General features: G+C 46.7%; 1 protein-coding gene across 3 annotated transcripts; it reads right to left on the bottom strand.

The window, feature by feature from the left end:
* Window positions 1–258: 258 nt before the first annotated feature.
* Window positions 259–27,646, bottom strand: FAM20B (FAM20B glycosaminoglycan xylosylkinase). Of its 3 annotated transcripts, none has more exons than XM_040072546.1 (8): window positions 27,595–27,646; window positions 20,686–21,216; window positions 17,588–17,674; window positions 14,665–14,774; window positions 12,383–12,554; window positions 8,525–8,716; window positions 5,698–5,757; window positions 259–3,718 (listed from the first exon to the last, which is right to left on the bottom strand). In XM_040072546.1, exons 2-8 carry the CDS (start codon window positions 21,060–21,062, stop codon window positions 3,487–3,489), a joined length of 1,230 nt encoding a protein of 409 aa, XP_039928480.1. In that variant the 5' UTR covers window positions 21,063–21,216; window positions 27,595–27,646; the 3' UTR covers window positions 259–3,486. The 3 variants fall into 3 exon arrangements, with proteins under 3 accessions (XP_039928480.1, XP_058277740.1, XP_039928481.1); XM_058421757.1 differs by having other exon boundaries at window positions 265–3,718; window positions 20,686–21,115; window positions 27,595–27,618; XM_040072547.2 differs by lacking the exon at window positions 27,595–27,646 and adding an exon at window positions 25,197–25,290 and having other exon boundaries at window positions 265–3,718.
* Between the last annotated feature and the right edge of the window lie 269 nt (window positions 27,647–27,915).

The raw sequence follows: 27,915 nt of genomic DNA on the forward strand, positions 1-27,915 counted from the left end.
AAGGGCTCAGCCCACGTGCTCAGCAGATGCAGGGCCAGGGGATGCATGGGCAGAAGACCACCTCAGCCTAGGTGTGTTTTCTGTCTGTATCCCTCTGGGACACTCTTCTCTCCTTACCAACAAGGCTCTGGCAAACAAACTGCACTGTTGGGATATACCCAACGGGAGTAGCTGGGAGACAGCAGCAGCAAAACACACCTTCAGCCCAGCACATGTGGGAACTCCAGGGAGACAGACAGGGGAGGGAGAGAGAGACTTAGGCAATCCATCAATGTTGCTTTATTAAAATCTTTATTCACACAATGTTGCTTTATGTGGGATCTGACCCCAGGGGATAGGAGTAGAAAGTCATGATTGCATTCTGTTTGCTTATTAGCAACTCCATTTGTGCAGCGGCTCCCAGGGGCCTCCTCTGGCACATCCAAGAGGGGGTTCTGTTTCCAGCATCTTGCCCCAGCTGCTGCAGTAAATAAATTACCTTCTTAATAAATTAGTACTTTTGAGTTGAAGTTTGTTTGGCAAGACACACTCCAGTTCATCAGCTGCTGGGAGAGGAGCTGACTCGAGTGTCTCCTCCCCGTGATGGCTGACTTGGGAAGGAGGAGGTAAATAGCAGATGGCTGATGAGGCTCTCTTTAAATAGTTCTTGATTTCTGTGCTTCCAGTGCTCTGATATCATCGATAACCACGACACAGCCAGGGTGTAACATCTGGGGCCAGCGGGTGACACGCGCACAGTGAACAAGAATCAGAAGGTGTCTCCATAACCTCCTCCACAGAGCACCTGCCCTGCAATGTTACTTTTCAGAGATTCAAGCAGACCCCCCTGGTATGTGGATGCTGCTCCTCATTTCCTTTGCAATGGTTACAGTTTAAAATCTCTCAGGATTCTGTGTTCAAGCAAAACCACCAGCACCGCCAAAAGGGCAGAAATTGTCACAAGGCCAAAACCAGATCTTCCTGATTTTGGTTTAAGTGAGGAATTTATTTTTCATTCCTTCTGCATAACACCAACCTCCAGCAGTGTTTACAGCAACCAGAACTATCAATATCACAGATAAAAACCCAACCCCTAAAAACAACCATTTCTTGCTTCCTTCTACTGATAATGCTGGACTTCACACCCTTTGTCCACAAGTAAACCAAAATAAACCAATACCCTGCTTTAAATCTTTGACATTTATACTGGGGAAAACTTATCTCCAGGTTCCATCTGACAGCAAAAAGCTTTAGCTTAGAGCAATATGTAAGTCCTCAACAGCAATTTAATTTCAAACACCTTTTCTTGAACCCATTATTAAATCAAATGTAAATATCAAGAATGAACATATAGAAATCGAAAATTAAATTTTGGTAGATCTCTCCCAAAATATTAAGAGCCCATGATTAAGCTCAAAGAGAAGAAAATGCTTTTAGAGATGCTACAAGCCACAAACCACGTGCTTTGCCATCTTCCCCTTGGGTAAATCATCTGAAATTTCCTGGGTAACAGCTTAAACCAGCACCTGCTCCTGCCCCACAGGCACCACCCACAGCTTCTAAAGCGTGTTCTGTTATCAGGTGATCGAGCATGAGCTTCACAGTGTCCTCAAAGCTGGCTGTGTGTCACCATCCTGACTAAGAACTCCAGGAAATAACTCCAGATCCCATCCCATCATCTCATTGCTCTGGGGCACATCTGTGATTGTGGCCAAGTCCAGAAGAGAGCAAGAATGTAAAATTCCATCTCATGTAAACAGTCACATTCTACTTCCAAGATACTCTGCCCATGCAATGAGAAAAAGACTTTGACAAAATAAACCAATGGCTGCATTTTTCAGACAAACTCTCTTCCTGACACCTCCTGGACCAGGTGTGGCCAAGGTGCAGGAACAGCAAACAGCTCTTTACCTGCATGCCACACTGCAGTTAGAGAAATCCTGACAGGAAAATCAAGGAAAAGGGCTCAAACTGACATTTTGGTGCTCTTTCCCTCAAGTCCAGTAACCTGCAATCACTTGGGGAAGGGAGCCCTTTCCTTGCATTAAGGACCATGCTGGATGAACACTGATGCAAAGCTGTTCAATTTGGAAACAGTGATGAAGCTGCTTCTCTTCTGGAGATGTGCCCCAAGGTGACCAGTTTTATGACACAAACTCCTTGGCAGCACAGGCTGCAGCTCTGAAGGACAACAGGACTAGCACAAGATCAGTGCTACAAGCCTGCCCTGAAAAGCCAACTTTATCTATGGCAAAGCCATTAGTGAGGAGCCCAGGATGAGCATCCCAGGCAGAACATCGCAGTGGGGGTTGCAGGAAGCAGCTGGGGAAGGCAGAAAACCTCCTGGAAGTGGTCCTAGCTCCTGAGCTCAGCCACAGCCAAACCAGGTGGACGTGGGACCCCAACACCGGCGTTCCAAGAACAGCAGTGCAGAGCTGTGCTCACAGGGAGCAGCAGAAAGCTCTCTCAGGTGAGATGAAGAAGACAGACCACAGCGCAGGGTTGTCTGCACACCTCAGGTTACTGCTGGCGACTGGGCAAGTCCAGCAAACACCTCTTCCCCCAGTCCCACATGCCCAGAGGCTCCACAGTGCTCAGGGCTCACAGTAAAGCAGCCTGGCCTTGCTACACAGAACTGCTTCCAAGGACAGATGCTGTCCTCCTCAGCTACCTACAAGAGAATGAAAATTGGGATATAATGGACACAGGACTGCAAAGGTATTTTCTCTACTCAGATCTTGCCAGAATTCTTAAAAAATAAGTGTCAAGACACATGGAAACCTACTATAACCCCTTAATTATCAAGTGCTGTATAACCACCCTGTCCTCTCCTAAATCTCCAACCCTGTGGATAAATCTTTGACAGGACTTCAGCAAAAACACTGAAGCATTATCACATATGAGGCAAGCCCCTTTCCCAGCCTTTTGTCAAGGAAAAGCCAAGTGAGCAGCAGAGGTGCCCTCTCCCACCCCTCAGACAAAGAGAAGAACATCCCACCCCCAGGGGGATGGCACAACTCTTCAGTCTAATAGTTATTTTATTCGCCCCTCGCTCGTTCTCTAGAGAAGCAGTAAAATGCCCAACCAGCTCAGAGCTGATTGTGTACAACCCTGAATCAGACAAACTCGCCAGAGTATGGGGGAAGAGCAGGGGAGAGGACTGCACTGTTCATCTCTGTCCCCTCCAGATTCAGTCCACAAGGGAGTTCTGTATTCCGCACACCGCACCGGCACCGAGAGCCATTCTCATCCGGCGCGACGCCCACTGCCGGCAATGGACACGCCACCGCGGGGGCTGAGCCATCCGAGGGCCCCTTCCCACCTCTCACTGCTGCCAGCCCAAAGGAAAAGCCAGCGTCACCTCCCTTCCTCTGGCTCGGGAGCTTCCCTGTTCATGTCAGTCCATCTCGGCCACAGCCCTTCTGAACTGATTGTGCTGTTTTGCTATCGCTTTGTTTGTCCGTTCGTTTTTATAAAAAAGGAGTTTCATCTGGCGTTCCGCTACGATTACAAGTGAGACAGAGTCATCCTGTCTTCCACCAGCACAACATCCGGCCCAAACTGGTCTGTGCACTGCTTCACTGTGGCCAGGATGCTGAGGAGCCGCTGGTCCAGGGCGTCCAGGTGAGCGTCGGAGAGCACAGGTGAGATGGGGTCGTGCGACATGGCAGTTTTTAAGGCAGACTTCAGGACTCCGTTCTTCAGGTAATTCAGCCTGTTCCAGGTAGAAACCCGGATGCTGCAAAAGAAACAAACACACGTCACCACACCAGCGGCCTGCTGCATCCACTGGGAATACCAGAGCCAGCCTCCTGAGGGAGCCTGGAACATCAAGAACTCATTGCAGCAGTGGGGTTGGGATGGCAGGGTCTGGGTGGAACTGCTTGAATGAAACTTGAAAACTGAAGGTGATGAAGAATCAGTCTGGTGTGACACAACTCTGATGTTACACAGGAACACTTCTGGCCGAAAGCACAAAAGGTCTTCAGTCCTGTGGCAGTCCAGACACAGTTTGGAAAGGAAAGAAAAGGAAGGAAAATCAACCAATTCAAACAAAAGGGAGATCACCTCAGGAAGAGCATCACTGACCAATAATGAATCACAAAGGACAACAGGCAGTTGACCAAAACTTCCAAGAAAGAGAACACAACCACTGAGCTTGTTCGTGTCAGCCCATCTCAACCCTATGTTCTGTGAAGTCTCTTGGGATTCTCCCCCAAATCTTTCGCACCCCTGGTCTAAACTCTTGGGTCTGATGGCCTCTAATAAAACCAGCAAAATAAGCAAGTGTTGTAACAAACCTACAGTTAAAACAATTATGCAAATTAATTATTATATGGCATTTGCCCAGTACCAAAAAGTAGGAATATGTGAAAAGCAAGAAATTGCAAAGTCTCTTACAGAGACAAATTTCTCCTCTGGTTGCATTTGGGGAAATCAAGATGACAAAGACTCTAGAAGAATCTCAATAAAGCATTTAAAATCGATGTAGAAAAACAAAATAATCTGAAATTCTTTAACTGTTTTCCATATGACTTTTAAAAGGATCTTGCAGAACATAGGCCAGGTGTACTGCAGCATGCAGGGAGCTGAGCTTAGTGCAAGCAGGATGAGAACTCAGGCTTTCTGCAAAGTTCCAAGGTTTCAAAGATCCCAGAGAATTTGGTAGACAGAACCTTTCAAGGACAAGCTTCATGGGCAAGCTGCATTTCGAAGGCTCCAAGGAGTTAATGTTGAAGTATCAGAGCCCGGAAATTGAAATCTCAGGATTTTTCTTCCTGGAAATTGTCATAGAATCCCAGAATGGCATGGACTGGAAAGGACCTCAAAGAACATCTCATTCCACCCCCCCTGCCATGGGCAGGGACACCCTCCATTAGACCAGGCTGTTCCAAGACCTCCTCACCGGGAAGAACCTCTTCCCAATATCCCATCTAACCGTGCCCTTTCTCAGTGTGAAGCCATTCCTCCTTGGTCCTGTTACTGCAGGCCCTTGCCCCAAGCCCCTCTCCAGCTCTCTTGGAGCCCCTTTAGACACTGGAAAAGGCTCTGAGGTCTCCCCAGGGCCTTCTCTTCTCCACACTGAACACCCCAGCTCTCAGGTTGTTCCAGAACAGAGGTACTCCAGCCCTTGGAACATCTATTTCCTAATGAGAAGTAGCAATGGCCTGGTAAGAGAGTGGACACAGAACAAAAATCAAAAAGTCACAGCCTCTGAGAATAAAACCACAGCTCACAAGGCCCAAGCAGAAACCAAATTCTGCAAAGAAACTACAGATTTTACCTGAGAGCAGCCCCCCCCGAGCAGGGCTGCAGATTTCTTTAAAAACCACGTTTGAAATGATTAAACTGCCACACGTTGGATCCTTCACTTCTGTCAGGGAGAACCCAAGCTGGGATGTGAACTTGGATTTGCCAGGAGCTGGATGGGGACAGCTGCAGACGCAAAGAACCTGTCACACTGACTATGGCCAGTGACCTGGGGGTGAGACCACTCTCTGCAGCTAACCCTCCCATGTACTGCCTTCATGAAAATGCATTCCTCAGCTTCTCGGGCAGTGACAATCCATCAACCAGACAGTATCTCAAACAAGCACAGCACTGTGGACCCCAGCAAACCTGTTCAGGTTGCCAGAAGGCTCCCAGGTTAATGATACTGCAAACCTAAGGACAGCAATCACATAAATAAAGTGAACAGCACCCCTGTGTTTCACTTACATGCAGCACTGATAGAGAGGGGCCAAGATGCTTCTTTCATCCAGGGCAGGGTTTCCAAAGCTGAAAAGCAAAATTAAAACCAAGTGAACCAGCTGAACTCCTACGGTCGTTCTCAACCTAAAGAGTTTTGTAAAGAACTCAGAGAAATCAATACTAGGCAATTTCATGCTCCAAGAGATCAAATCATTTAAATTAAAATATAAACAGGCCCTGACCATTCACAGATGTAACTCTCATCAGCATCAGCTAAGCAGGTAAACAGAAGCAGCACCAGCATACCCAGTTCTTTATCAGACCAGGGCACCTTAAAAAGGCATTTCAGAGGAGTTTAGAAATGATGCAGGGGTAAGGAATAACTGGTATTCTGGGCATGCAGAATGGGAGCTTTGTCTGGCTGACACAGCTGGGCAGGGAAAGAACCAAACAGCAACAACCCATTCGAGCAACAGTTGACTAACAAGGTGATCAACTTAAACAGTTCAAGCCAGAAGGCCTCCATAGTATTTCAGGCTTCATCTAAACACATGCTGGATTTATTTTTCATATTTTCACCTTCCTCATAACACTGTTTTCAACTAAGAATTTTCCCCTTAATAAAGATAAGTTTCTGTAGGGGCCTGGCATTACCCTTCCCAAATACTTATGTTATTCGTAGCTTTAAAACTAAGAAGCTCCGAGGGAAGTAGTCATGGCACCAAGGAGCATCTGCTCTTACATGGTTTAGTTTTGGGTAAGAAACAAGGAGTTGGGGGTCCGTGATCCCTTTGGGTCCCTTTCAAATTGAGATCTACCATAGTTCTATGAAAAACTGTCCCCTACCCATTATTTCAAAGGAGCTGAAAGAAATTTTCAATTTTATGATATGATTCAATAAATCACTTAAATTTTCAAGAAAACAATTTACTGTCAGCCTGAAAAGCCCCACCAGAAATATTTTCACGTTATAGGAACATAGCATAGCAAAGGGACTTGACCTTCAAACCCCATACTCACTTCCAGTGACTAATCCATTACCTTCCTTCCTCCTAGCACACAGTCAGTGAGTAACAGAAAGAGCATTTTTGCCAAATTCACCCAAAGCAGCAGTAATTAAGGAGTTAACGCTGGTGGAATGCATGCTGCTGTCACACTGGAGTATTACTGAGCAGGCTGATGACAGGAAGGGTGGATGGAAAGATGGAAGGAAGGATGGAATCCACTATACAGAAGATAAATGGGAAAAGAAAAGCTAACTCCAAGCCTTCCAAGGATCTCCAGGGTCTCAAGTGCTGTGTCCACTTGGTGCAAGCGGTGTGCAGAGCCTGCCCCAGGAGCTGCTGGTCCTTCACAGCAGGGAAACTCACTGCTACTGCACAAGGGAGTGCCCACCAGAAAAATAAATAATCCTGAATTGCTGGACTAAACGATGACAAAGGCAAGTAGATGATCTTTATGTTTTTAAGAAAAATCAAATTGTTATGATTTAAACACAGCTGTGTCTTCAATATGATTTTTTTTGTTGCGACAGGTAAAAGAATTACAAAAGAAAGGCCTCATAAAATCAGGCCACAGTTAGTGTATCACTTCTAAGTAATGTGCAAGTTCCCATGTGAAAACAATCTTGGTATGAAAACTCGTTAGCAAAACAACCTATTCCTGGGTTGAAAAACAAATGCACCTGCAATAACAAAGGATTTGTCCCATGAGAATCAGTGAAGAAAATATGTAAACAATCCAAGAACAGAGAGATTTGACAGACAAATAGAATACCTTTTACTAACCAATAGAGTAATTGGCAAGAAAGCTATTAACCAATTAAAGTTGCACACAAGGTCTGTAAAAACTGTATAAAATGAGTTGTAAAAATAAAGAATTAGCTTTTCCTGCATGAAGATAATGGGGTCTCGACTAACTCATTACAATAATTTTTAACCTCAACTATAGTGGACAACATACAAAACTATTACAATTCAAAACCTCACATTCTAAACAAAATTTTTGAACATTTTTGTTCAGGTAAGAGTTAATGTCCACATTTAGAACACCATCGTATTTTGCTTTGGGTATCACTGCTACCTCCATTTTAAACTTTTAACCTTTCAAAGCCAGAGCAGGCATATCCAGAAGGCAGGGAATGCCAAATTATTCAGAAACACATCTTAGAAAGATTTGCTTTTATTACAGCACTCACTTATACTGACTGATGAGAAATAAAAAAGCCTACATTTTCAATCTTCCATTAATTAAAAGCCTAAAAGGAAAGAGCTTTTCTGGGGATAGGAGGAAAGACTTGAGCAAACCTTTGAAAGTTTCTTTGGGAAATACTGAGTTAACAGTTAATACTGTTAGCTCTCAAACTACAAAGTTTCTGTAGACAGGAGAGTATCAGAGCACAGAGCAGAATCATGGAGTCCTAGAATAGTTTGGTTTGGAAGAGCTGGGTTAAAGCTCACCTTGTTCCACCCCCCTGGATGGGCAGGGACACCTCCCACTAGCCCAGGGTGCTCCAAGCCCTGTCCAAGCTGGCCTTGGACACTGCCAGGGATGGAGCAGCCACAGCTTCTCTGGGCACCTGTGCCAGGGCCTCCCCACCCTCAGAGGGAAGAAATCCTTCCTAATATCCCATCTAAACACACTTTCAGTTTAAATCCATTCCCCCTTGTCCTGTCAGCACCACAGCCTTTGAAGGACCCTAAGATTCGGTGAGTAATTTCTGATAGAAAGGGAAGACTATTACAAAAGATATTAAAGATTACTGAGAGGGAGAGCAAACGGAGCGAGACAGAGCAGACCAACGTGTGCCCTCGAGCTCGTCACCCCAGGCCCACGGGACCGTCCCCAGGCTCACCTCTTGGCATTGTCCAGCAGGATGAGCATGCTGGCTCCCTCATCATCCTGGAAGCTCTCGTAGTGGTGCCGGTCGGCGTTGCCGATCAAGTAGTCGAAGATGGCCGTGTCGATGATGTCGAGCAGGCGCGGGCCCGAGTCGTACGGGGACGTTTTCTTCACGGCGTCGCAGTAGCTCTCGTCGTACTCCCACCTGCAGCCAGAGAGGAACCAAGCCGCCCTTCAGGAGCCACCAGCGCCCAGCAGCAGCACCGGCAGCTGCCCTCAGTCACCTCGCAGTGCACCGAGAAAGGGGAGCAGCCCAGGCTAGACAAAGAAGGAAGAGCTTGGCAGCAGTGTTTCCTGGGAAGAGCGAACCCTGCGTTAACATCCCAGCCTACGGAGCAAGCTGTACTGCAGCTCAAAGATACACAAAGATCATCTTCCTATGGAAAACAAAGTCAGACTTTGCTTCCTCACAGCTCCGCAGTGGCCAGGCTATGTTGTGGGAAGATTACTGCCATGCCTCGCCTCCCTCAACTTCCCAAGGAACACTTCAGTACTGCGTCTGTTTCCCTTGCCTTGGGCTGTTTCCATCTGGCTTTCCAGCCATCCTCTTCCTTTTTTCCTTTTTAATGCAAATATCCTCATCGTGGTTAGTAATGAGCCCCTCTGCCCCAGGAGAAGGGCTTCACAGTGCTCATTCTTCCCTCACAGCTGTCTCTTTCCTCCCCTCTTCCTTTGCAGAGTATCTCACCTTCTCCACTGACAAGATTTCAAGCATCCCTCTTATCTCCTTCTCCTTCCACATGTGATCTTGTGACCTGGATGTCATGTCTCAACTCTCCAAAGCTAGGATTTTAAATTTTCTCATTTTCTTCTTTACAGCTTTCAAAGCTATTCAACACCACCACCAAAACAGCCAAATCTCTGGTGTATATCCTTTCAATCTGTCAACCTAAATAACAAGCACATCTTCCATGTAAGGACTGAAACAATCCTTCACAAAACAGCAGTTAAATTGGAAATACTTTAAACCATCTGTGATTCGGAAACAGAGATGGAGGAAACACAAGCTGGAGAGACTTGTTGACGTGCTCAAAACTGCAGACAGTCATAAAAGTAGGAAGATCAGAATTTAACTGCTACAGCTGCCACATATCCCTCTTCATCTTCTAGCGGGCCAGAGGTCCCAATATCCCACCTTTCCTCCAGGTATCCAAATCAGAGAGCTTAAAAATTTATCTTCTCAGTGTTTCTGATAACAGGTTCCTCAAATGCTGTGCCTATATCCCACTAGGAAGAGGGACCTCTGCACCAAGGTCCAACTCCCACTCTGTGTAACACAAATCCACGCAGCAACAGTCTCAGAACCTCTTCTGCTTGTTCTGGACACATTTCTTATGCTGCACCTCACTCTCCCTCAAGTGTTTCATTCTCTCTCATTTTACTTCAGAGCAGTACTTAATCTCCTTGCCACAAATTTTCAGATAAACTGTGTGCTCTCTCTCCTCATTTTCCATGCAGTCCTTCAAGAGAGACTTTTACCCAGCACTCGTATCTGATCATTTATATTGCACTAGCACAGGCCTTGGAAGGTCAGGGATTTTATCTATTACACCTCCATTAAAAATTATGTACACTAATGTGCTTGTGTGAATTATATTCAAAAGGTCAACTCAGAAGAGCAGCTAGATCAGGGAAAAATTCTTACAGAGTTATTTTTCCACGATTACCAGGCACAGAAAAAGGAGAGCATGACACCAAGAATGTTTAATTCTGATCTCTCAGAGTGAAATGTGCAGCATGACAAGGTAAAAAAATCACCAGAACCCTGTAACCTCATCTGAAGGAGGCAAGTGTGAATTTAAATACACCAAATATCAAATCAGCACAGGAATCAAGATAAACACCTGTGTAAGCAGGCAAGTGTGATGAAAAGGAGCCTTTTAACAGGATGAACACCTCCAAAAAATTCATTCTGTTCATTGCTGCAATGTACCATGTACTGAACACAGCTGATTTTGACTTGCTGGGAAAGAGAAAACATCTGCTGCCCACAATTCAGTCTGTGCATTTTATACTCCAAAACAATTCAACAGAGTATTTGGATGAGATTTTTTCTGAGAACAATCACATCATTGGAAATCAATGGATACTTTAGATCAAGGACTGGAAATCTCTTCTAATCACTTTCAAGTTCCAGACAGATTTGGAAAAATGTACTAAGCTGAAACCCATTTGTTCTGGTCATGGCAAAACCATCCCCACCTCAGGAACTCAGATGTGCTACATCTATTGTAAAATACTGCTTAAAGAAGGACAGATGTGGGATTTAGCATTCTTTACATGCTGAGCACGGTCACCAAACACTGATGGCATCCAAGGCAAAGGACTTTCCAGGGTGTGTTGATTTGGCACATCTTGATCTTTTGGTAACAGGGAAGACCACAGGGGTGGCTTCTGTGAGAAGCTGCTGGAAGCTTCCACCGTGTCTGACAGAGCCAATCTCTGATGGCCAGGAGCAGAAGCATGATGAGCAATTTCCCTGACACAGAACCTAGACAAGATCAACTCCCTGGCCCTGCGGGATCTTGCAAGAATCTTTCAATTGGTGGAAGTTAACAATGGCACCTGCAAGCAGCATTTTTTTTCTCTAGTTAGAGAAGAGGAGGAAGTGAGGACATGTGAGGGAGAACAACATGGAGACACCAAGGTCAGTGGAAAAGAAAGAAGGGGAGAAGGTGCTTCAGGTGCTGGAGCTGAGATTCCTCTGCAGGCTGTGGTGAGGACCATGGTGAAACTAACTGTCCCCTTGGAATGCATGAAGTCCATGGGGGATGCAGAGATCCACTCAAAGCCTGTGGGAAAAGCGCTCATGCCAGAGCAGGGGGATGATAGAGAAAGCTGTGATCCAGCGGGAGACCCAAATAGAGAGAGGGAAGGCCCTTGCTTCCAAACTAGAGCAGCTTGTACCTAAAAGACTGCAGCCCCTGGACAAATGACCCACGCCACAACAATCCTGGGATGACTGTTTGCCCATGGGAGGGACCCCATGGCATAGCAGAGGAAAGACTCCTCTCCCTGAGCAAACGGAAGAAGATCTCAGGTGATGATCTGACCAAGACCCACACGCCTTGTCTCCCTGGGCTATCAATAGGAAGGAGGGAGGGGCTGTGGGGAAAAAAAAGGTGTTTCAAAGGCTTAATTTACTTCTCGTTTTCCTCCTCTGGCTCTGTAAATAATAAATTTACTTTATGCCTTTAAACTTGGAACTGTTTTGCCCTTAGAGTGTTTTTTTTCTCCCAGTCCTTATCTCAACTCATGAGCCCTTCGTTAATGTTTTTTCCCCTCTCCTCTGTCCATCTGTAACAGAAGAGGGTGAGCGAATGCCTTTTGTGAGGGCCTGGCGTTTGGCCAGCGTCAAACCACGACACAGGGCCTAGCTTAAGTTAAACCAGTTCCACAACTCTGAAAACAAACTACAAGGATCATGAAATAAGGTATGGCACAGTGCTACCACACTTCAGGGGCCACAGAAGGGCACAGCATCTGCAGAAGTTCCAGTGGTACAAGATAAGAGTCTTAGTTTGCCCACAGACAAGATTTTCAGAGCCCGGAGTAACTGCATTGTGGAGTTCTGTTCCAGCCAAGATACAGGAAAAGTACAGTGCCTAGTATTGTGGAAAAACAATGAAGATTTTTTTTCTTCTTCATTTTAATTTAAATTTTATTCTGGACTTCTTAGCTTCTACTGTTGTGCTAAGAAAGCTGTAGCTTTTAAAAGCACTTAGAGCCCTTTAATTAACCACTGTATTTGCAAGGGTCATTTTAGTGCAAATGATCATCTCTAAAGGACAACGCTGCCACGTTCTCCTACCTGGCCAGTTTGCCCTCGCGGTAAGTCCTGCCCCAGGGGTGCCGGTGTTTCTGGAGGGGCCAAACGTCGGGCAGCCACAGGGTCACTGAGCCCTCCATGACGTCCCCCTCTGCACAGGCTGGCTCTGTTTCCCGACAGTAGTAGCACTTCCCGTAGAAGCAAGTGTTATTGCCTTAAAAAGAAAAATTGAGAGGGATCAAATCAAGAGGTATTGATCTAAGGAATCCAACTGAAATTCAGGAGCATGTTGTTGCAGCAGAGGCCTCCCCACGACAGGATTTCACTCTGCTTGTCTTCGTGCTTTCTGTTTCTGAGAGGGAGAGGCTCAGAAGAGATTACACAGACATCCGTTCATTCAGAGTAATTAAAGAATAATATGAAAAGGAAAGAGCAATGATATTTTCTAATGACTATCACTCTGACAATTAATACAACATTGCACTATCAACAGGTTCTTGTGATCCTTTCCTAGTCCCGAGGACCCTGACTTTGCAATGTTAACACTGCTTGTTTTCCACATTTCATACTTCATGTGTCAGATTCCCCACTTATTTGCTGACCACAAAGAGATAAGTGAAAAGAGACACAGCAGAACTCAAAGGGGTTTGGTGCCCTGAGATCTGCCACACATCTCCTCTACTTGAACTGACCCGGCAGAGGAGACAGGAACAATGAACGACAGTATCATTCTCACATGATCTAGGAATGCAGATCTGTCAAAGCTTCATCAGTGTCTTCTGTCAGGAGAGGAGCAACAAAACACTGCAGCCTTTAGTCCACTAACACCGATGCATCCTGTAGCATCAAGTAATCTGGAGCAGCCTGCATCAGTAGTTTTAGTTTAACCTCTTCTCTTTTCCCCTTCTTAACCCACCTTCCCTTGATCCTCATCAAGTTAAATCCAGTTCTGTGCTCACAGATGTTATTCCAAAATATTCTTCAGCTATGTCTCGGTTGTGATTACTCTCTGTCCTTTTTTCCTTTGGTTCTACATCCAATATCCTCTCCAGAGCAGGCCCAGTTCTTTAAAAGCCATGTTCTCCCCTTTCCATCCTCACACATCCCTGCCTCTCAGCCAGTGCTCCTTTGGAGCCCCCCATCCAGACCCTGTGCTCCCAGTATCCTGTTAGACAACCTGAGGCTATCAGAGATCATTGCCAACACAGAGCTTGCAAACCAGATCTCTTATTTGTTTGGAAAGCCTGCAAGTCTCTCTTCCCATCCAGGGCCTGCAGCAGGTCTAGCAAGAGACAGAATTCTTTTGAGCTTCTAGCTGTAACTCCAGTAAACCTGCACTGAGTATAAATGAATTTTCTCTACTTCAAAACCTCAGGAACTCGGTCAAATTTGGCCTGACAAAAGATCATAACCTCCTCCACAGACCCACCCATTTCTTTGGTTCCTGCTCGGCAGAACAGCAGCTCCAAGGAATCTAAGGAAAAAGTAATGATAACTTCTGGAGCCTTACCTGTCAAGTCAGCACTGCTGCTAGCAAACAGCTTGGTTATCCTGGCTGAAATTGGAAAGCCTGAGGCAGGCACCCCATGTGAACACCAGGAGAGCGTGGGGAAGCTGAGCTGACACTTCCAGCTGGAAGTTGCACCCTGTAAGTGGCAGTGTCAGGCAGCAGGTGAGACTGCCAGCAGTGCTGCTAACAGGAACGTTACCAGCGCTAAGGAACAAGCATCTCTGGAGCCTTCTGATTAGGAAATGAAACAAACAAACAAAAGAGTAATAACTGGATGGCTTATGAAAGCCTCGGGGAGTTAAGGCTGCAGCGTAAGTAATTTCTCGGCGCTTAATGACCATCTGGTAGGAGTTCACATTAATAGTTTCTATTATGTGCCCTTCACAGCATTATTACTATAAACAACCCAGGGAAGTTCTGCCATGTTTGGTTGTAAATGCTCTGCAGGCTCTGACGCAGCACAAACAACAACTAATACCAACCAGTGTGTCAGCTCTATTAATTACCCCAAATCACCACTCTCTTCACATTAAATGCAACTTTATTATTTTATTTGCAGGTCTAATCACAGACTTCTCTAACCATCTCTGACAGCAGAGAGAAAATTCATACTCAAAAAATAAAAATCCCATCTGTAACAGCAGCATGAGGAAACACTACTTGAAGAAAACCAAGTCCTCCTCCCCTGCCAAAGAGGGTTATCCAAAATCTCTCCTGGCACAGAGAGGGCTTCCTGCATCATGGCTCACGGTTTTTTAGCTCCCATTAAGCAGTTTTCCTTTCCTGGGCAGCACAACCCATGGAATCCACTTACCCAGAGTCATGAAGGTGCCCAGGAGCTGCTCCGTGGCCACTGGTTTGATCTCTGTGCGCAGATTCACAAACCTGCCAACCACCAGCGGGGCTCGGCGGAAACCCAGGATTCTGATTTGGGGGGAAAAAACACAGCCTGAGAATTTGCAACATAGGTAGCAGTTCAGAATGAAAACAAAACATCCTCACAGTCTCTGTCAGAGATGAAAGAGACCAAAGACTCTGAAGCCCTGCAGCAACCTCCTCTCTCCTGCAAGGGAAAGTAAGGAAACTCATTTTTCTTATGTGCCTGGATGTTAAACTTGCTTTATAGGCTATCAGTGACACTCCTCTATTAAAGCATTTACAGCAGAGCAACGGAGGATGCACCATGCTCCAAGTCTCAGAACTCAGACCTCACACCAGAAATATCCACCCTGTGTCTGAAGCAGGCCGAAGCAGTAAAACCATATGGCCCATGGGCTGGTCACCTGGAAAGATCATTTTGAATTTGTGGGAACCACTACCTATTAAAATGTTATGCTTAAGCCCAATTCAATTACACTTGAAAGCAACCAATCCAAGAGTTGTTTTGCTTGGCAGGAGGAAGGAGAAGGGAAGAGAGAATGGTAGAACAAAAGTGAATGCCTGAGAAGTGCCTGGAAAAACAGAGGTGGGAATAACAACAATAAAACTTGCAGTTACAAGGTCCAGGTTCTACTCCCACGCCTGTGTCTGAGGCTGCAATGCAGGATGTAACCAGCAGCGTGCATTCTATCACCAGCTGTTAAAGCAGGTGTGTCACTGTTCTTTAGCTCTCCCAGGACCCATCCTCCCTGCTGTTCATGGATCTCTGCTGTTCATGGGCCATTGAGGCTCACTGCGTGGCTGAGACAATTCCAGCATCCATTGGGAGATGCTGCACCCAGGGGAGGAGCCAAGAATTCCCACCTGGATAAAAACTGAGATTTGGAACAGCAGCACAGCCTGTTCCCAGACCAGACCCATCTCACCACCACTGGACATTCAGCACAAAACTCCACCCTTCCACAGGATCATCTCTGCTCCAGCAGAACCACATCTGTCATGCAGGAGGCCTTGACTGGACTGCTCCCAACACCCTGACCAACAGGGCTCAGGTCCTGGTCTGACTCTGCCAGTGGTGGGTTGGTTTTTTTGTACTACTGCATTTTTTTATTTTAACTTTCCTGGTAAAGAACTGTTATTCCTATTCCCACATCTTTGCCTGAGAGCCCCTTAATTTCAAAATTATAATAATTCAGAGGGAGCGGGTTTACATTCTCCATTCCAAGAGGGGCTCCTGCCTTCCTCAGCAGACACCTGGCTTTGCAAACCAAGACAGTCTGCCACAGCCTTTGCTCTGTGACCACAAGTGACTCAGGTATTTGTAATGGAATTTTAAAAGTGCTTAAAGAAGTACAAAGATCAAAGGAGTGGCAGCCCCAACTCTCTTAATGCACTTTTGACAACCTTTTGACAGTCTCTGCACCTCAGAAAAGGATCCTGAAAAGGCTCTTTTGGAAAGGGGACAACTGACACAATTCCACAGATGTATTGGGAGAGTCACTCCAAAAACTGAAAAGGATTTGTTTTAGATATTCAATGAGTAAATCCCCTTCTGTAAGTATAAAATAACTCCGAGAAAGGGCAATACAAAAACTCGTGTGCATAAGGACAAAACTCAGAGCCAATACTGAGCTCTGCAAAGCCTGAGCTCAAGCAGGTGTTCCAAGGAAACAAGCACAGACCTTAGATGTGGAAAACCTGTCCCTGTATTTTCAGACCCACAGCCGAGACTAAAGAGCAGCAGAGCCACAGAGAAAGGCCAGAGAAAAAAGGCAGAAAATCACAACCAAATGGACAGCAAAGAGGAGTTAAGTGGGATTTGGACACTGGAAAGAGGCTTTGATTGAATGTTCAATCACTACCTTTTCAGGGAACCTGAAGCCTGTATGCTGCTTGAAAGCACAAATGGACTGACATCTGGCTATATTATCTTTTTTGGTCTTAATATACCCTGATTTTGGCACACCAGCACAAGCTGGCTGTAGCAGCAATGGGGGTTACTCAACTAGTTATCATCCTAGATATTCTAATTCTTTCTAGAATTACTGATTTCTACTGCCTGTGCAATGAGTTCCACAGGTGAATCAGGACTAACAAACATCTCTGTCACGACCTATGAGTTTAGTCACAGTGATCTTATCTATGCACTCAGAAACCTCAGTTTAAGATCAACTATTCTATCCTTTGTCATATTTGTCTCTCCTCATTCCTTTTCTCAAGATTTTATCTGTCTTCACCTCCAGACCTTGCTATGAGGAAACAGAGACTGTGCTCATTTATGTTATGTGAAATTGCAGCCCTAACAGCATTTCGTAACTATTGGCATTCAGTGTCTGGTGTTTTCTCTCCCATTCTTTGAACATCCTGTAATTTTCATTTTTTTTTTTCCTGTAATTGCACCTCCAGGACAGGTCCACAAAACCACCTGGGTACCCCAAGCACAATCAGTACAGCAGTAGCTGGATTTCCTCTAGGATGCACTGATTCACTGACTAAATTGTTAGTCTAGACATTAGTCTTGACTTTCTAATGAACTGGACGTGAACTTAGCATATACATTTAGTATTTCAGACTCTTCCACAGCATCTGGCTATGCTCTTTCTCCCCTGTAATATTAACTAGAGTGGTTTCAGAGCTCATTCTCATTTCCAAACTTTTCACAAAAATCTAAAATGTTGCACTCTTGAACAGATCTTAGAAACGAAGTTTCACAGAATAAGCTAATTCTTATTTTGGTTTCAATGTAGTATATTGGCAGGTTAGAGGTAGCTCCCATCTGAGGCATATTCTTCAAAGAACCCTTTTTTTCCTGGTATTTTTCAAAGACAAGAAAACCAGATAAAGCAGTAATTCCATACCTATCCAAGTGAAAGGCTGCCACTTCTGCGTTGTGTCTGTCGTAGCCAGCGTAGGGTTCTCCTTCCACTATATAATCCCTGGCATATCTGTAATTGAAATAAGTCAAATGAAGTGAGTCTATGTAGAATTCCTGTCAATTTTGCTGTTCAGCGTAACAATTTAATAACAATTTAATACCAGTTAAAGAGTCTCTGGGTCACCTTCCAAGTGACTGCCAACAGGAGAGGAGAAAAACATGAAGGAGATTAAAGTGTCCAGATTGTTGAAGTGGTAAATGAGGAAAGGTCAGTGAGGTACAGTGGTCTCTAGAGCTTGGGAAGCAGTTCACACTCCAACTAATAAATTTTAATCCAACCATATTGCCAAGTTACATCTCAGAACAAAAAGCACAGACCCTGCTATGGAACAGAGGGCTATTTATACTGGAAAGCAGCAGTTCCACAGGTGATTTTGGGGTTAGAAAGAATTGTACATTAACAATTCTCAAATACAGTCTTACATTGTGGAAGAGATGGTAAATGCAATCGTTAGTAGATAGAAAATCAGCAAGTGTGAACCCGAGGACAATACTGGGTACAGAGCCTTTATTCTGGCAGAGAAAAGCCATAATGAACAGCAAAAAAATAGAAATTAGGCACTCATTGCAACAACAATGGTGTATTTTGGTGAAGTGCAAGGCTTTTTGCTCCCTTTTTTATCTTTTAGGAGATGTTACTTAGTCAAGGCAAACACCAATTTCTCAGTTTCCTGACATTTGGATCCGTCTAGATACTGCTTTAGCACCACGCTGCAGTTGAGTGTGAAATGTCACAATCAATACCAAGCAAAGGGGTGAAATGCAACATGTTTTCAAATAAAATAAGGCCCAATTAGGTTACCTATGTTCTCATTTCCATCTATGCATCAAATTGTGCAAACTAGATTATTTCCAGCAGAATCAGAGTTCAAGCAGTAGAAACAACGGTGTAACAGAAGGCACAGAGCTCAGCTTGGATGTTTTAGCCTTGCTCAGGGAGGATGTGGGGCAAGAAGACAACCCATTTCCCCAGCCTGAGCAAATGCTTCAGCTTCTCTGCAAGGCAGCTCCAAAGAGGATTCACCAGTGCAGGATTCCTGCCAAATGGGAGCTTTCACCCACCAGATGTGATGATAGCAAGTATTATTTGTTAGTAAACTAGGCTGAATTTCAAGTAAATTTGAAGTGACACAGCTTATCCTCATGTCGTCGAAGGCAAGTCTTTGGTATGTCCTCACAGCTGGCTTTTGGAAACATGGCCACATTCTGAAAGCTGCAGAGCTAAATTTTGTTAGTAAATCCTGACCAAACTCTGTTTCCATGCACAGTAGGCATCTAGTCCTTTCCAGAGCAAAAGTAATGAGGGAATTCCTCCTTCCCCAGATGGTAAATTTGCTCAGAACTGTTTTTAGCAGTAACTCTGACAGAGCTTTCAGGCCCAAAGGTGGTTAAACTGACTCTTGCAGTGCCAGAACAGGACTCTGCCCAAGCCTGGCTATCCAGCAGTCACAAACAGAACATGGGTCTACCAGGATGGCCAAGGCCACCTCCCTAGTGCTCCTATGAACACTCCCAGCAGCACGTGTCCTTGCTGGAGCACAGTGCCTGTGTTTGCCTGCACAGACAGGGCATTACAGAACACAATTTAACGCTCAGTGAAACACCTGACTGCACTCCCAGACACAGAAAGCTCTATGGGAATGCTGGGAACCCCTAGGGCTTTCACTGGAGGAGATGCCTCTCCTACCACCAGGACTTTAGGGGCAAGGCTCACGTTGCTTGGGCCCACAGGGGAGCTCCAGCCAGAGCAGGAATTGGCTGGACAGAGATTTTTCTCTCATCCTCTAATCACAGAATCACAGACTGGTTTGGGTTGGAAGAACATTTCATTCCAATTCTGCTACCATGGGCAGGGACACCTTCCACTAGACCAGGCTGCTCCAAGCCCTAGCCTTTGAATACTTCAGGAATGGGGCAGCCACAGCCTCTCTGGGCAACCTGTGCCAGGGCCTCACCACCCTCAGAGGGAAGAATTTCTTCCCAATATTCCATCTATCCCTGCCCTCTGCCACAGTGAAGCCATTCCCTTTGGCCCTGTCACTGCAGGCACTTGTCCCAGGGCCCTCTCAATCTCTTGCTGAGCCCCTTTAGGAACAGGAAGGAGCTCTAAAGTCTTCCTGGGGCCTTCTCTTTTCCAGGTGAACAGCCCCAGCTCTCTCAGCCAGTCTCCAAGCAGAGGTGCTCCAACCCTCAGAGCATCCTTGTAGCCTCTGCACTCGCTCATTAACAGGACAGGAAACCTTAAAGCTTGCTTAACCCAAAATCTTTTTCTGTGATGACACTTCTCATTTGCAGTGAAATCTCCTAAACCACACATGGCCTTACTTTTTTTAGCATCTTTCTTCTCCTTTTCCCCAAAGACAAAGCTTTACAGCCAATACTCTTCAGAAACATTCAACCATGTAGAAGCTTACAGTGATCCTCAGAAAAAATTAAAAATTTCCTTCCCTACCAAGGAAGTATCATTACCCTCCATTCTTACGTTGCTTCTCCAGTACTCACTGTTGACAGACAGGAGGCTTGAGGGCTCTCACTCTGACCTACCCAAACCATTTCTACAGTCTACATTCAACCACACAGACACACAGATGTACTTTCAAGACCACTGCCAGGTTTCCTTCCTTCCCTGTTCCTGAACTGCACCCTCTCCTGGCAATCTGATTCAACAAGGAGGCAAAGCTTATCTCCAAACTGCCCGAAGCTGCACTTCCACAGTCAGGAAGATACGGCTCAGAAACATAAGGTGCAAACAACATTCCCTCAGGACTGAACGCACTGATTATTCTTTTAATCTAAACACAGGCTGCACTGAGCATCAAGCCTGTACAGCTTGAGAGACACAGCAACCTAATGTTACTAGAGCACCAGCAAGGCTCTATTCTGTCTCAAAAATTACAGGACGGCCTTTCCACTTACAGAAAAATTCGTAACTTAAAACATTAACGTGGCAACCCGGAGAAAAAAAGTACACTATAAATAAAGCAGTTATTAACGCAGTCATTGAAAGCAGTATTTATTCACCTCTTGGGCTTGAAGACAACCTTCTGTCCCCCTTCAAGTATCAGCAAAGCTTTCAGCTGCGTCCCTTTGTATCCCACATCCGCTTTGATGATCTTCTTGGTGGTCATGGCGTGCATGACAGCGCCCAGCTCGGGGGTGTCCTCGGGGTACACCTCGCGGGGCACCACCCACTGCGCCGCGATCTCCCAGGGCGACTGCAGCGTGTGCTCCAGCCGCGGGTCCAGCGCCACGCGCAGCCCCGACAGCATCCGCTGGAACGCGCGCTGGTCCTCCCGGTTGGCGGCCGACGTGTCCAGGTTGTCGATGAGGAAAACCTTGGTGAAAATGAAGATGACGAGGAGGATGGCCAACAGCACAACTCGCTGCTTCAGCTTCATGGTGCCCCTCAGCCCTTCTCCCCTGACCCTCTCTTCCGAGCGTTACGGGAAGTCTGTTGGAGATCAGGGTGAGGAAGGGGATGTTAGTTGATGAATTTCATGCCTAACTTGCATTGTAAAAGATGTCTCACCACTGAAGCATCTCCTGGTACCCCTAAAAATAAACAAAACACAAACTTACAATCCCGCGGATCCCACCGGACTCAAAACCAAGTTTACGCTTGGAATATAAACCTGCATTTGTGGCAACTTGTATCCTAAAGCCCGAACGCTTCTGTGTTAAAACACGCTGGGTTTGCTGCCTTCCTGCAGCCTTCCTGTGATCTGCACGGAAGGGGAAATTGCAGATAGCATCTCTGCACAGCTGAAATCATAACAGCTGCAACCACCATGGGCAAGACTTCTGCAGGGAACTGTAGTTTAACGTGATTGCTCCAATTTCATACGCACTCTTCCACTAGAGCGAGCTCCCATGATTGCTGGTGTCCTAAAGACCTATCCCTCCGAAAAAGCTCCCAGGTAGATTTTAAGACAGCTCACAACAGTGAGAACAGCTGCTCAGCCTACTTTCCTGAAGGTACAAGACATAAGGACAGAATAGAGTTAATTGTTTATTGCCTTTCATTTGCTGCCACTATAATTTACACAGCTTTTTTTTCCATTCTTTAAAAAAAAAAAATGAGCTGGGGGATGACATCTTTACTTCTTCACAGTTAACTAAATACCTTTTGCACTCAACTGTAAAACCCATAACCACAGAAAATATACCACGTATCTGCAATCTCAACCAAATTAACTAGAAAAAAAAATCCCAGACCACTAACCCTTGCCTGTTCTCAGTAGCCTCACCTACAACAGTTAAAGCCCCATCTGTTTCTATATTTACAGGGGGCTGCAAGACACGTCTGGCCCCTCAATTAGCCTTGGCCAGGGCAGTGTTCACGTGTAAGGAGCAGAGAAGGCACCATCAACTGTATGCAGTTGTAAGGACAGAACTACCTTCCTAGTACTAGCTGAATGCAGTCAAAAGCCAAATGGAAATGGGACGTGAGGCACACCTCTGAGGGGCACTGGGAGCTGGCAGAAATTTCCCTCTGCACCAGCCACAGCGATCATGCAAACCCCGAACAGCACCCCGGGCTGGGGGAGGACTGACACAGAAAAGCCTTCTCCTGAGATTTAACAATAAGTGTAAAAATCAGTCATAATTAATTGTGGCCCTGGAAAAAACGAGCTGCCACAGGCTCATTTACCAGCAGCACATTCACCACAGGATGGCCAGGCCGTGCCTGGCGAGGCACACACGGGTCACAGCCATCAGTGCACAATCAGGCTGGCATGGTGCAAGAGTGTTAGTATAAAAGGACATGCAAACCCACAGAGGACTCCACAGCACCCAAAACAAATTTACAGGAGGTCTAGAGCAGACCCACATCCCTGTTAGCGCTCACAGCAGGACAGAGACCCTGGGAAGAGCAGACGGTAGAAGCCTCAGGGATCCTTCAAAGTAGAACTGTGGTCCCCTGTAATACTGATTTTAATCTGCTGGAAAACAAGTGCTTGTGCTCATAATGAAAGAGAACAAATCACATATTTATCTGGAAATTAGAGCATATTATTATTATTATTCAACTAGTTCTGTTTTGGCAGCCCATTCTTCTCCAGACAGCATTGCCACCTGCACATAATCCACTGCAAGCACAAGAATGAGAAACACAGACAGGGAAGATGCACCTGACCCAAAAGCTCTCATTCCTGCAGATACAGACTCACCCAGGAAGAGATCCTTAAATAATAATCACATTATTCTTAAACTTCACTAGACAAGCAAAGCAGATTGGCTGCACCTGTACCCTCTCATTTTAACTGCATAATTCACCTCTTCAAAACTACTGATTTGGAATCATTTTGGGCACTGCTGTTATCAAGATCTGCTTCTGTTCATTTTTAAAATCCATGTGAGCTTGTTAGGAGTTAGGCAGAGAGCAGAGGTCATTTCAGAAGTTACTCCTCGCTGGGAGATATATGTACACACATTTAAAGAAAGCCTTGCAGCCCGGTGCTGGCTGACTAAAGCACTAAAGCACAGGGCAGGACGTTCCACACCTCTGGAGCTCCAGATGAGCACTCGCTTTTCTACACTGATTTCCAGGAATGCTGAGTTTCTCTAGGGATATTCTTCCTGGGACTCGGGGGGAGAATACACCTACAGTCACTTAAATTAAAGGTCATTTACTTAGTTAATTTTGCGACGGCTTTGAAACTAATTTTGGCCGAAACCCTCCAATGAAGCAAAGAGAATTTACAAAAATAAATAAATGAAACATTTAACTATTTGCTGTTGAGCTGGCTCTCTCTTTTTAGTGACATCTGAGGACATGAGTCATCGGCTGCTTTCCTCCGACAAACACCAAAGCAACCTCGAGGTTGCCACGCAATCAATTTCCCAGTGCCCATGCACAGCCTGCACTTTGCTCCTTGGTGCCAGCGTTACACTCTCTGCTCTACAAGCCAAGGGAATTGAATCCTTTTATGAACGAGTTTACCAGCGACAGCAAGAACTTGAGTTTACTGTTTTAAATTGAAGATGGCAAGGGCAACAGCGTCGAGGCGATGTAAGAAAATATTTGAAAGCTTTGAGAGAAAGCAATTTGAAAAAGACAAGTCTCTGGCAAAGTCTTGGATTGGAAAGGAAGATTATGAGAACTCCAGAAGTGTCAAGCTGGCCCTGGAATGAGGTCAGAGATGAGAAAAGCGAAATAACAATACACCACCAAAATTTTAAAAAGGAAAATATAAGGTGAGCATGAGCAGAACTCCGTGGAACAAATAGCAACAGGGTCTTGGACAATGACAAAAGTAAACCCAGCTAAAAAGAGAAAACAGCCAGAAATAAACAGACCTAGCAGCTTTTAAATGCTGCAGTCAACTGCAAGGTTTGCACAAGAAATGCTTCTTGTTTTTCACTACCTCTGTGGGAAATTTCCTGATCAATTCTTTCCCTAATTACAACCAAGTCTGTATTCTCTGCAGGTATGAGTCTTCCAACTCAATATACAAATAACAGCATCTCCTCAGTACCATGGTGGGGTCACTGTGCACACACACACACACGAATTAAAGCATGTCTTCTGGCATTAAATACCAGCTTCAGACCACTTCACTCCCAGTTCAAACAACAGCACGCAATTTGCCACTTACAAAAATCGCAGCTACTATAAGCAGCCTACAAAGTTAACAGCAGAAAAATCCCACAAGACATTTTTTATTGGAGTCACAAAATCAATGCCGTGCCTCATATCACAATCTTATTTTTATATCATAAAGCTTTTTAGTTGCTATGTCAAAAATACTTGTGTGTACAATTTGCCAGGATTTCACTATGCTCCAAGTCACAAATCAGATCCGAGGGCAGGCAAAGGTTTAGTTTGGCAGCACAAGTGCACAAAAAAAAATCATAGCTCAAATAGACACTGATCTGAAATGGATACGGTGAAAGCAGAGTCTAATTCCGGTTTAATGCATGGAGGTTTTCTTATATACACTCTGCCTTTTGGGATCACCTATCAAAGGGCCTTTAGAGGCTCTCCAGTAAATCCTGGAAAAAGCCTCGAAGAAACATCGTAAACAGTAGCGACATTTTCCTCTTCCCAAAACATCCTTCAGTCTCACCAGATCAATCTTCCTTCCCATCCTCCCCTCTCTGGCCAGCTCCTTGGTGGCTCATGCCTCCCTTCTCTGGGAGCCTTGTTATTCCAGTTTCCACAGAGCTTTCCTTGGATTTCTCAGACTCATTCTGTCACTTCCACTCTCTGCGTGCTGCCTGCCTTGTGTACAAGTTTAGTCATCTAGTGCTCAAGGCTTCCCACATATTTGCTTGACTGCTGTTTCTCCATCTCCTTTCCTGTTAAAATGCTCGTTATCTACAGGCAAAATCTGTGACAGGCTACACTCAAACTTTCCACAAACACAACCGCATCCCCAGCTGAGAGCTACAATACTGATAAATATGAAAGATCACAGGCATTTTAACCACTGCAGTATCTCTGCCTGCAGCTGCAACAATCAGCAACCGCCTGAAATATTTTCACACGGCTTTGGAAAGAAACAAATTTTTTCCATCTCTCTGCCCACCTTGGCCTGTTACACCCCTTAGGAACTTTAGAATCTGTCGCCTGCATTTCTGCCAAATTTGTCAGAGGAATACTTGCATGAGCTTCACAAAAACCACAGGCCAGATAGAGGACAGAAGCCTTGAGAAGCCAAGGACAACTGGGTAAATATCCTGAATCGTTCCCAGCTGCCGGCACAGCAAACAGGAACACCTGACTCAGCTGGCTGCACAAATAAGGACAGGGAGGATCGGGATACAGGCAGCTCCTGGGTGCAGCCCTGGGGAAGGGGAAGCTGCCAGGCACTGAGGCTGGTGGGAGCCAGGCAGGAGCTGCCGGGGTAGGATGTGGCAAACGACTCCTCAGGAAACCAGGCTGCATTAATCCTCCTTGCAGAGTGACTTTCCACCAAGCACCGTTTCCTATGGAAACAAAGTTTATATAATCACACTTTTCACTTGGATCCACCAGCTAATTCCAAACACATCTGAGAGGACAGGAGCTGTTTTGAAGACAGGGTTTGTGTGTTCATTGGAAGTTGGCAGCTGGGGGTGCTGCAGGAAGGGCTGTTGCATTGGCTCAACAGTTGTCCGCTTGTCTGCTCGCCTTGGCCATGTGGGCAACCCATGCACACACAGGGAGCTGGGAATGCCATGTGGGCACAGGGAGGGATTGGGAGCACCGAAAGGGGGAATGGTACAGCACAGGGGCAGAAGCCAAGGGCACTGATACAGAGGGTGCTGGGACCTGGTCAGAGGACAGCCAAAACAACTCTCCCTTGTCCCCATCACAGTTACTGACGCTCCCCCTGGCCACCACAGGTCAATAAAGCCATCTGGAAATGCTTTAGGGAGCCTTGTTCCACTTGGAAACAAAGCCAAGGCAGTTAGAAAATTCTGCAGTTTCCCTTCTCCACTTGACATGTTTATTCAGCTCCTACATAAGAGCAGCATTAAAAATTTAACAAGGGTCCATGCACCCATCTGGATTTTAGCAGTGATGAGCCTGTCTCTGCTTTAAGATGGTGCCAATCAGCCTCCCCCACTCCTGAGGAGAGGCAGAAGGACTCTGGTGTCAGAACCAAGCTGACAACTTTGTACCAGGAAGGGAAATAACTTTGTACCTCAAATGGAGGCAAATCTTGTAGTGGCTGTCTGTCAGACTTAAGGACAAGAGGGGTGCATGGAGTCATTTTCAAATTAAAACAAGACACAAGAATGCCTGTTCTGTAATAAGTACCAGGTGGGATTCACTCACAATGAATCCACTGCAAGCCTAGGATCTACATTTTGCAGTTCACTCTGTTTGCCCAGCCCCTAAAGCACTACGGATGCTCTAGGACCTCAAGGAAACAGCTGCAGTGCTTATACACATCTGTATCCAGAAAGGATCCAAAGAGAGATATCCTTTAAAAAGGGTTAAACCCACGACTTCGACAACCACAATCAGCGTTTCTCTGAACACGCATTGTATTTTTCCACCAGTGGACAATGACCTTCGCCAAGCTGTGACTGGTACTCCGTGAGGGCCCACGGTGCAGACAGCTGTTTCCAAGGCTTAGGAGATGGCCAGAGAGGCTTCACAGCTGTACGGGGCTCCGTCCCCAGCTCAAAGAGAGCATCCAGAAGAGCAATGAACCGCAGGAGCGCAGATAAAAATCCCCGTCTGCCAGAGCTGCGTCCGCGCAGCCCTTGCCAACCACGGGCAAAGCCGGGGGGGTGTCCGGGGGCCGGACCTGTCAGGAAGGACGTGGAGGTGCTGGAGCGAGTCCAGAAAAGGAACAGAGCCGGGGAAGGGTCTGGAGCACAAGTCTGATGAGGAGAGGCTGAGGGAGCTGGGGGGGGCCCAGCCGGGGGAGAGGGACGCTCGGGGGAACCTTCTCGCTCTGCACAACTCCCTGACAGGAGGCTGTGGCCAGGTGAGGGTGGGCTCTTCTCTCAGGTAAAAAGCGACAGGACGAGAGTACGGAGCCTCAAGCTGCGCTAGGGGAGGTTCGGGTTGGACATAGGCAGGAATTTTGTCACGATAAAGGTGATTATGTATTGGAACGGGCTGCCCAGGGAGGTGGCGGAGTCACCGTCCCTGGAGGTGTGTAAGGGAAGCCTGGACGTGGCACTTGGTGCCACGGTCTGGTTGACAAGCTGCTGCTGGGGCACCGGTTGGACTCGACGATCTCGGAGGTCTTTTCCAGCATCACCGATCCCCTGATCCTGCGATTCTCCCGCCGCCGGTCCGGCCGCAGGGGCCCCTCCGGCGCTCCGCGGGGCGCAGCCGCCCCTCCGCCCCCTCCCTCCCGCCGCCAGGCCCGGGCGCCCCTGCTGTACCCGCCTCGGGCCGCAGCGGCGCCGGGTCCCGTCCCGCTCCCGTCCCCCCTCAGGCGCCGCCGGCCCGGCCCCGCCGCCCGCGCCCGCCGCACTCACCGCGCCCGCCGCCCGCCCGCCATGGCCCGGCCGCCGCCGGCCCCCGCCAGCCCCACGACATGGTGCCGCCCAGCGCCCCGCTCCCGCCCCACAGCCAATGGGAACCCGCCCCGCCCGCCGCGCGCCGCCCGTCCGCCAATCAGCTGCCGGCACTGCCCCGGCCGGGGAGACGCGGCCGGGCGCCTCCAATGGGAGCGGCGGGGGGGGAGCGCCCGCCAATGGGGCGGCGGAGGAGTTAACCTCGGCCCGCCCGCCGTCAGTGCCGCTCCACGGCTGCGGGGAAGAGCCCTCGCTTTAGGGGGAAAGCGAGCGAACTCGAAT

The sequence above is a fragment of the Hirundo rustica genome, chromosome 9 (genome assembly GCF_015227805.2).
Source record: "Hirundo rustica isolate bHirRus1 chromosome 9, bHirRus1.pri.v3, whole genome shotgun sequence".
Lineage (NCBI taxonomy): Eukaryota > Metazoa > Chordata > Aves > Passeriformes > Hirundinidae > Hirundo > Hirundo rustica.

What these genes read in the sequence shown, in the direction of transcription:
- FAM20B (XM_040072546.1), bottom strand. Translation starts at nt 21,062, where the DNA reads ATGAAGCTGAAGCAGCGAGTTGTGCTGTTGGCCATCCTCCTCGTCATC. An exon ending in GGGCACCTTCATGACTCTGG is followed by an intron (nt 12,555 to 14,664) that starts GTAAGTGGATTC and finishes TTTCTTTTTAAG; the next exon opens with GCAATAACACTTGCTTCTAC. An exon ending in CGCGAGGGCAAACTGGCCAG is followed by an intron (nt 8,717 to 12,382) that starts GTAGGAGAACGT and finishes CTCTGGCTGCAG; the next exon opens with GTGGGAGTACGACGAGAGCT.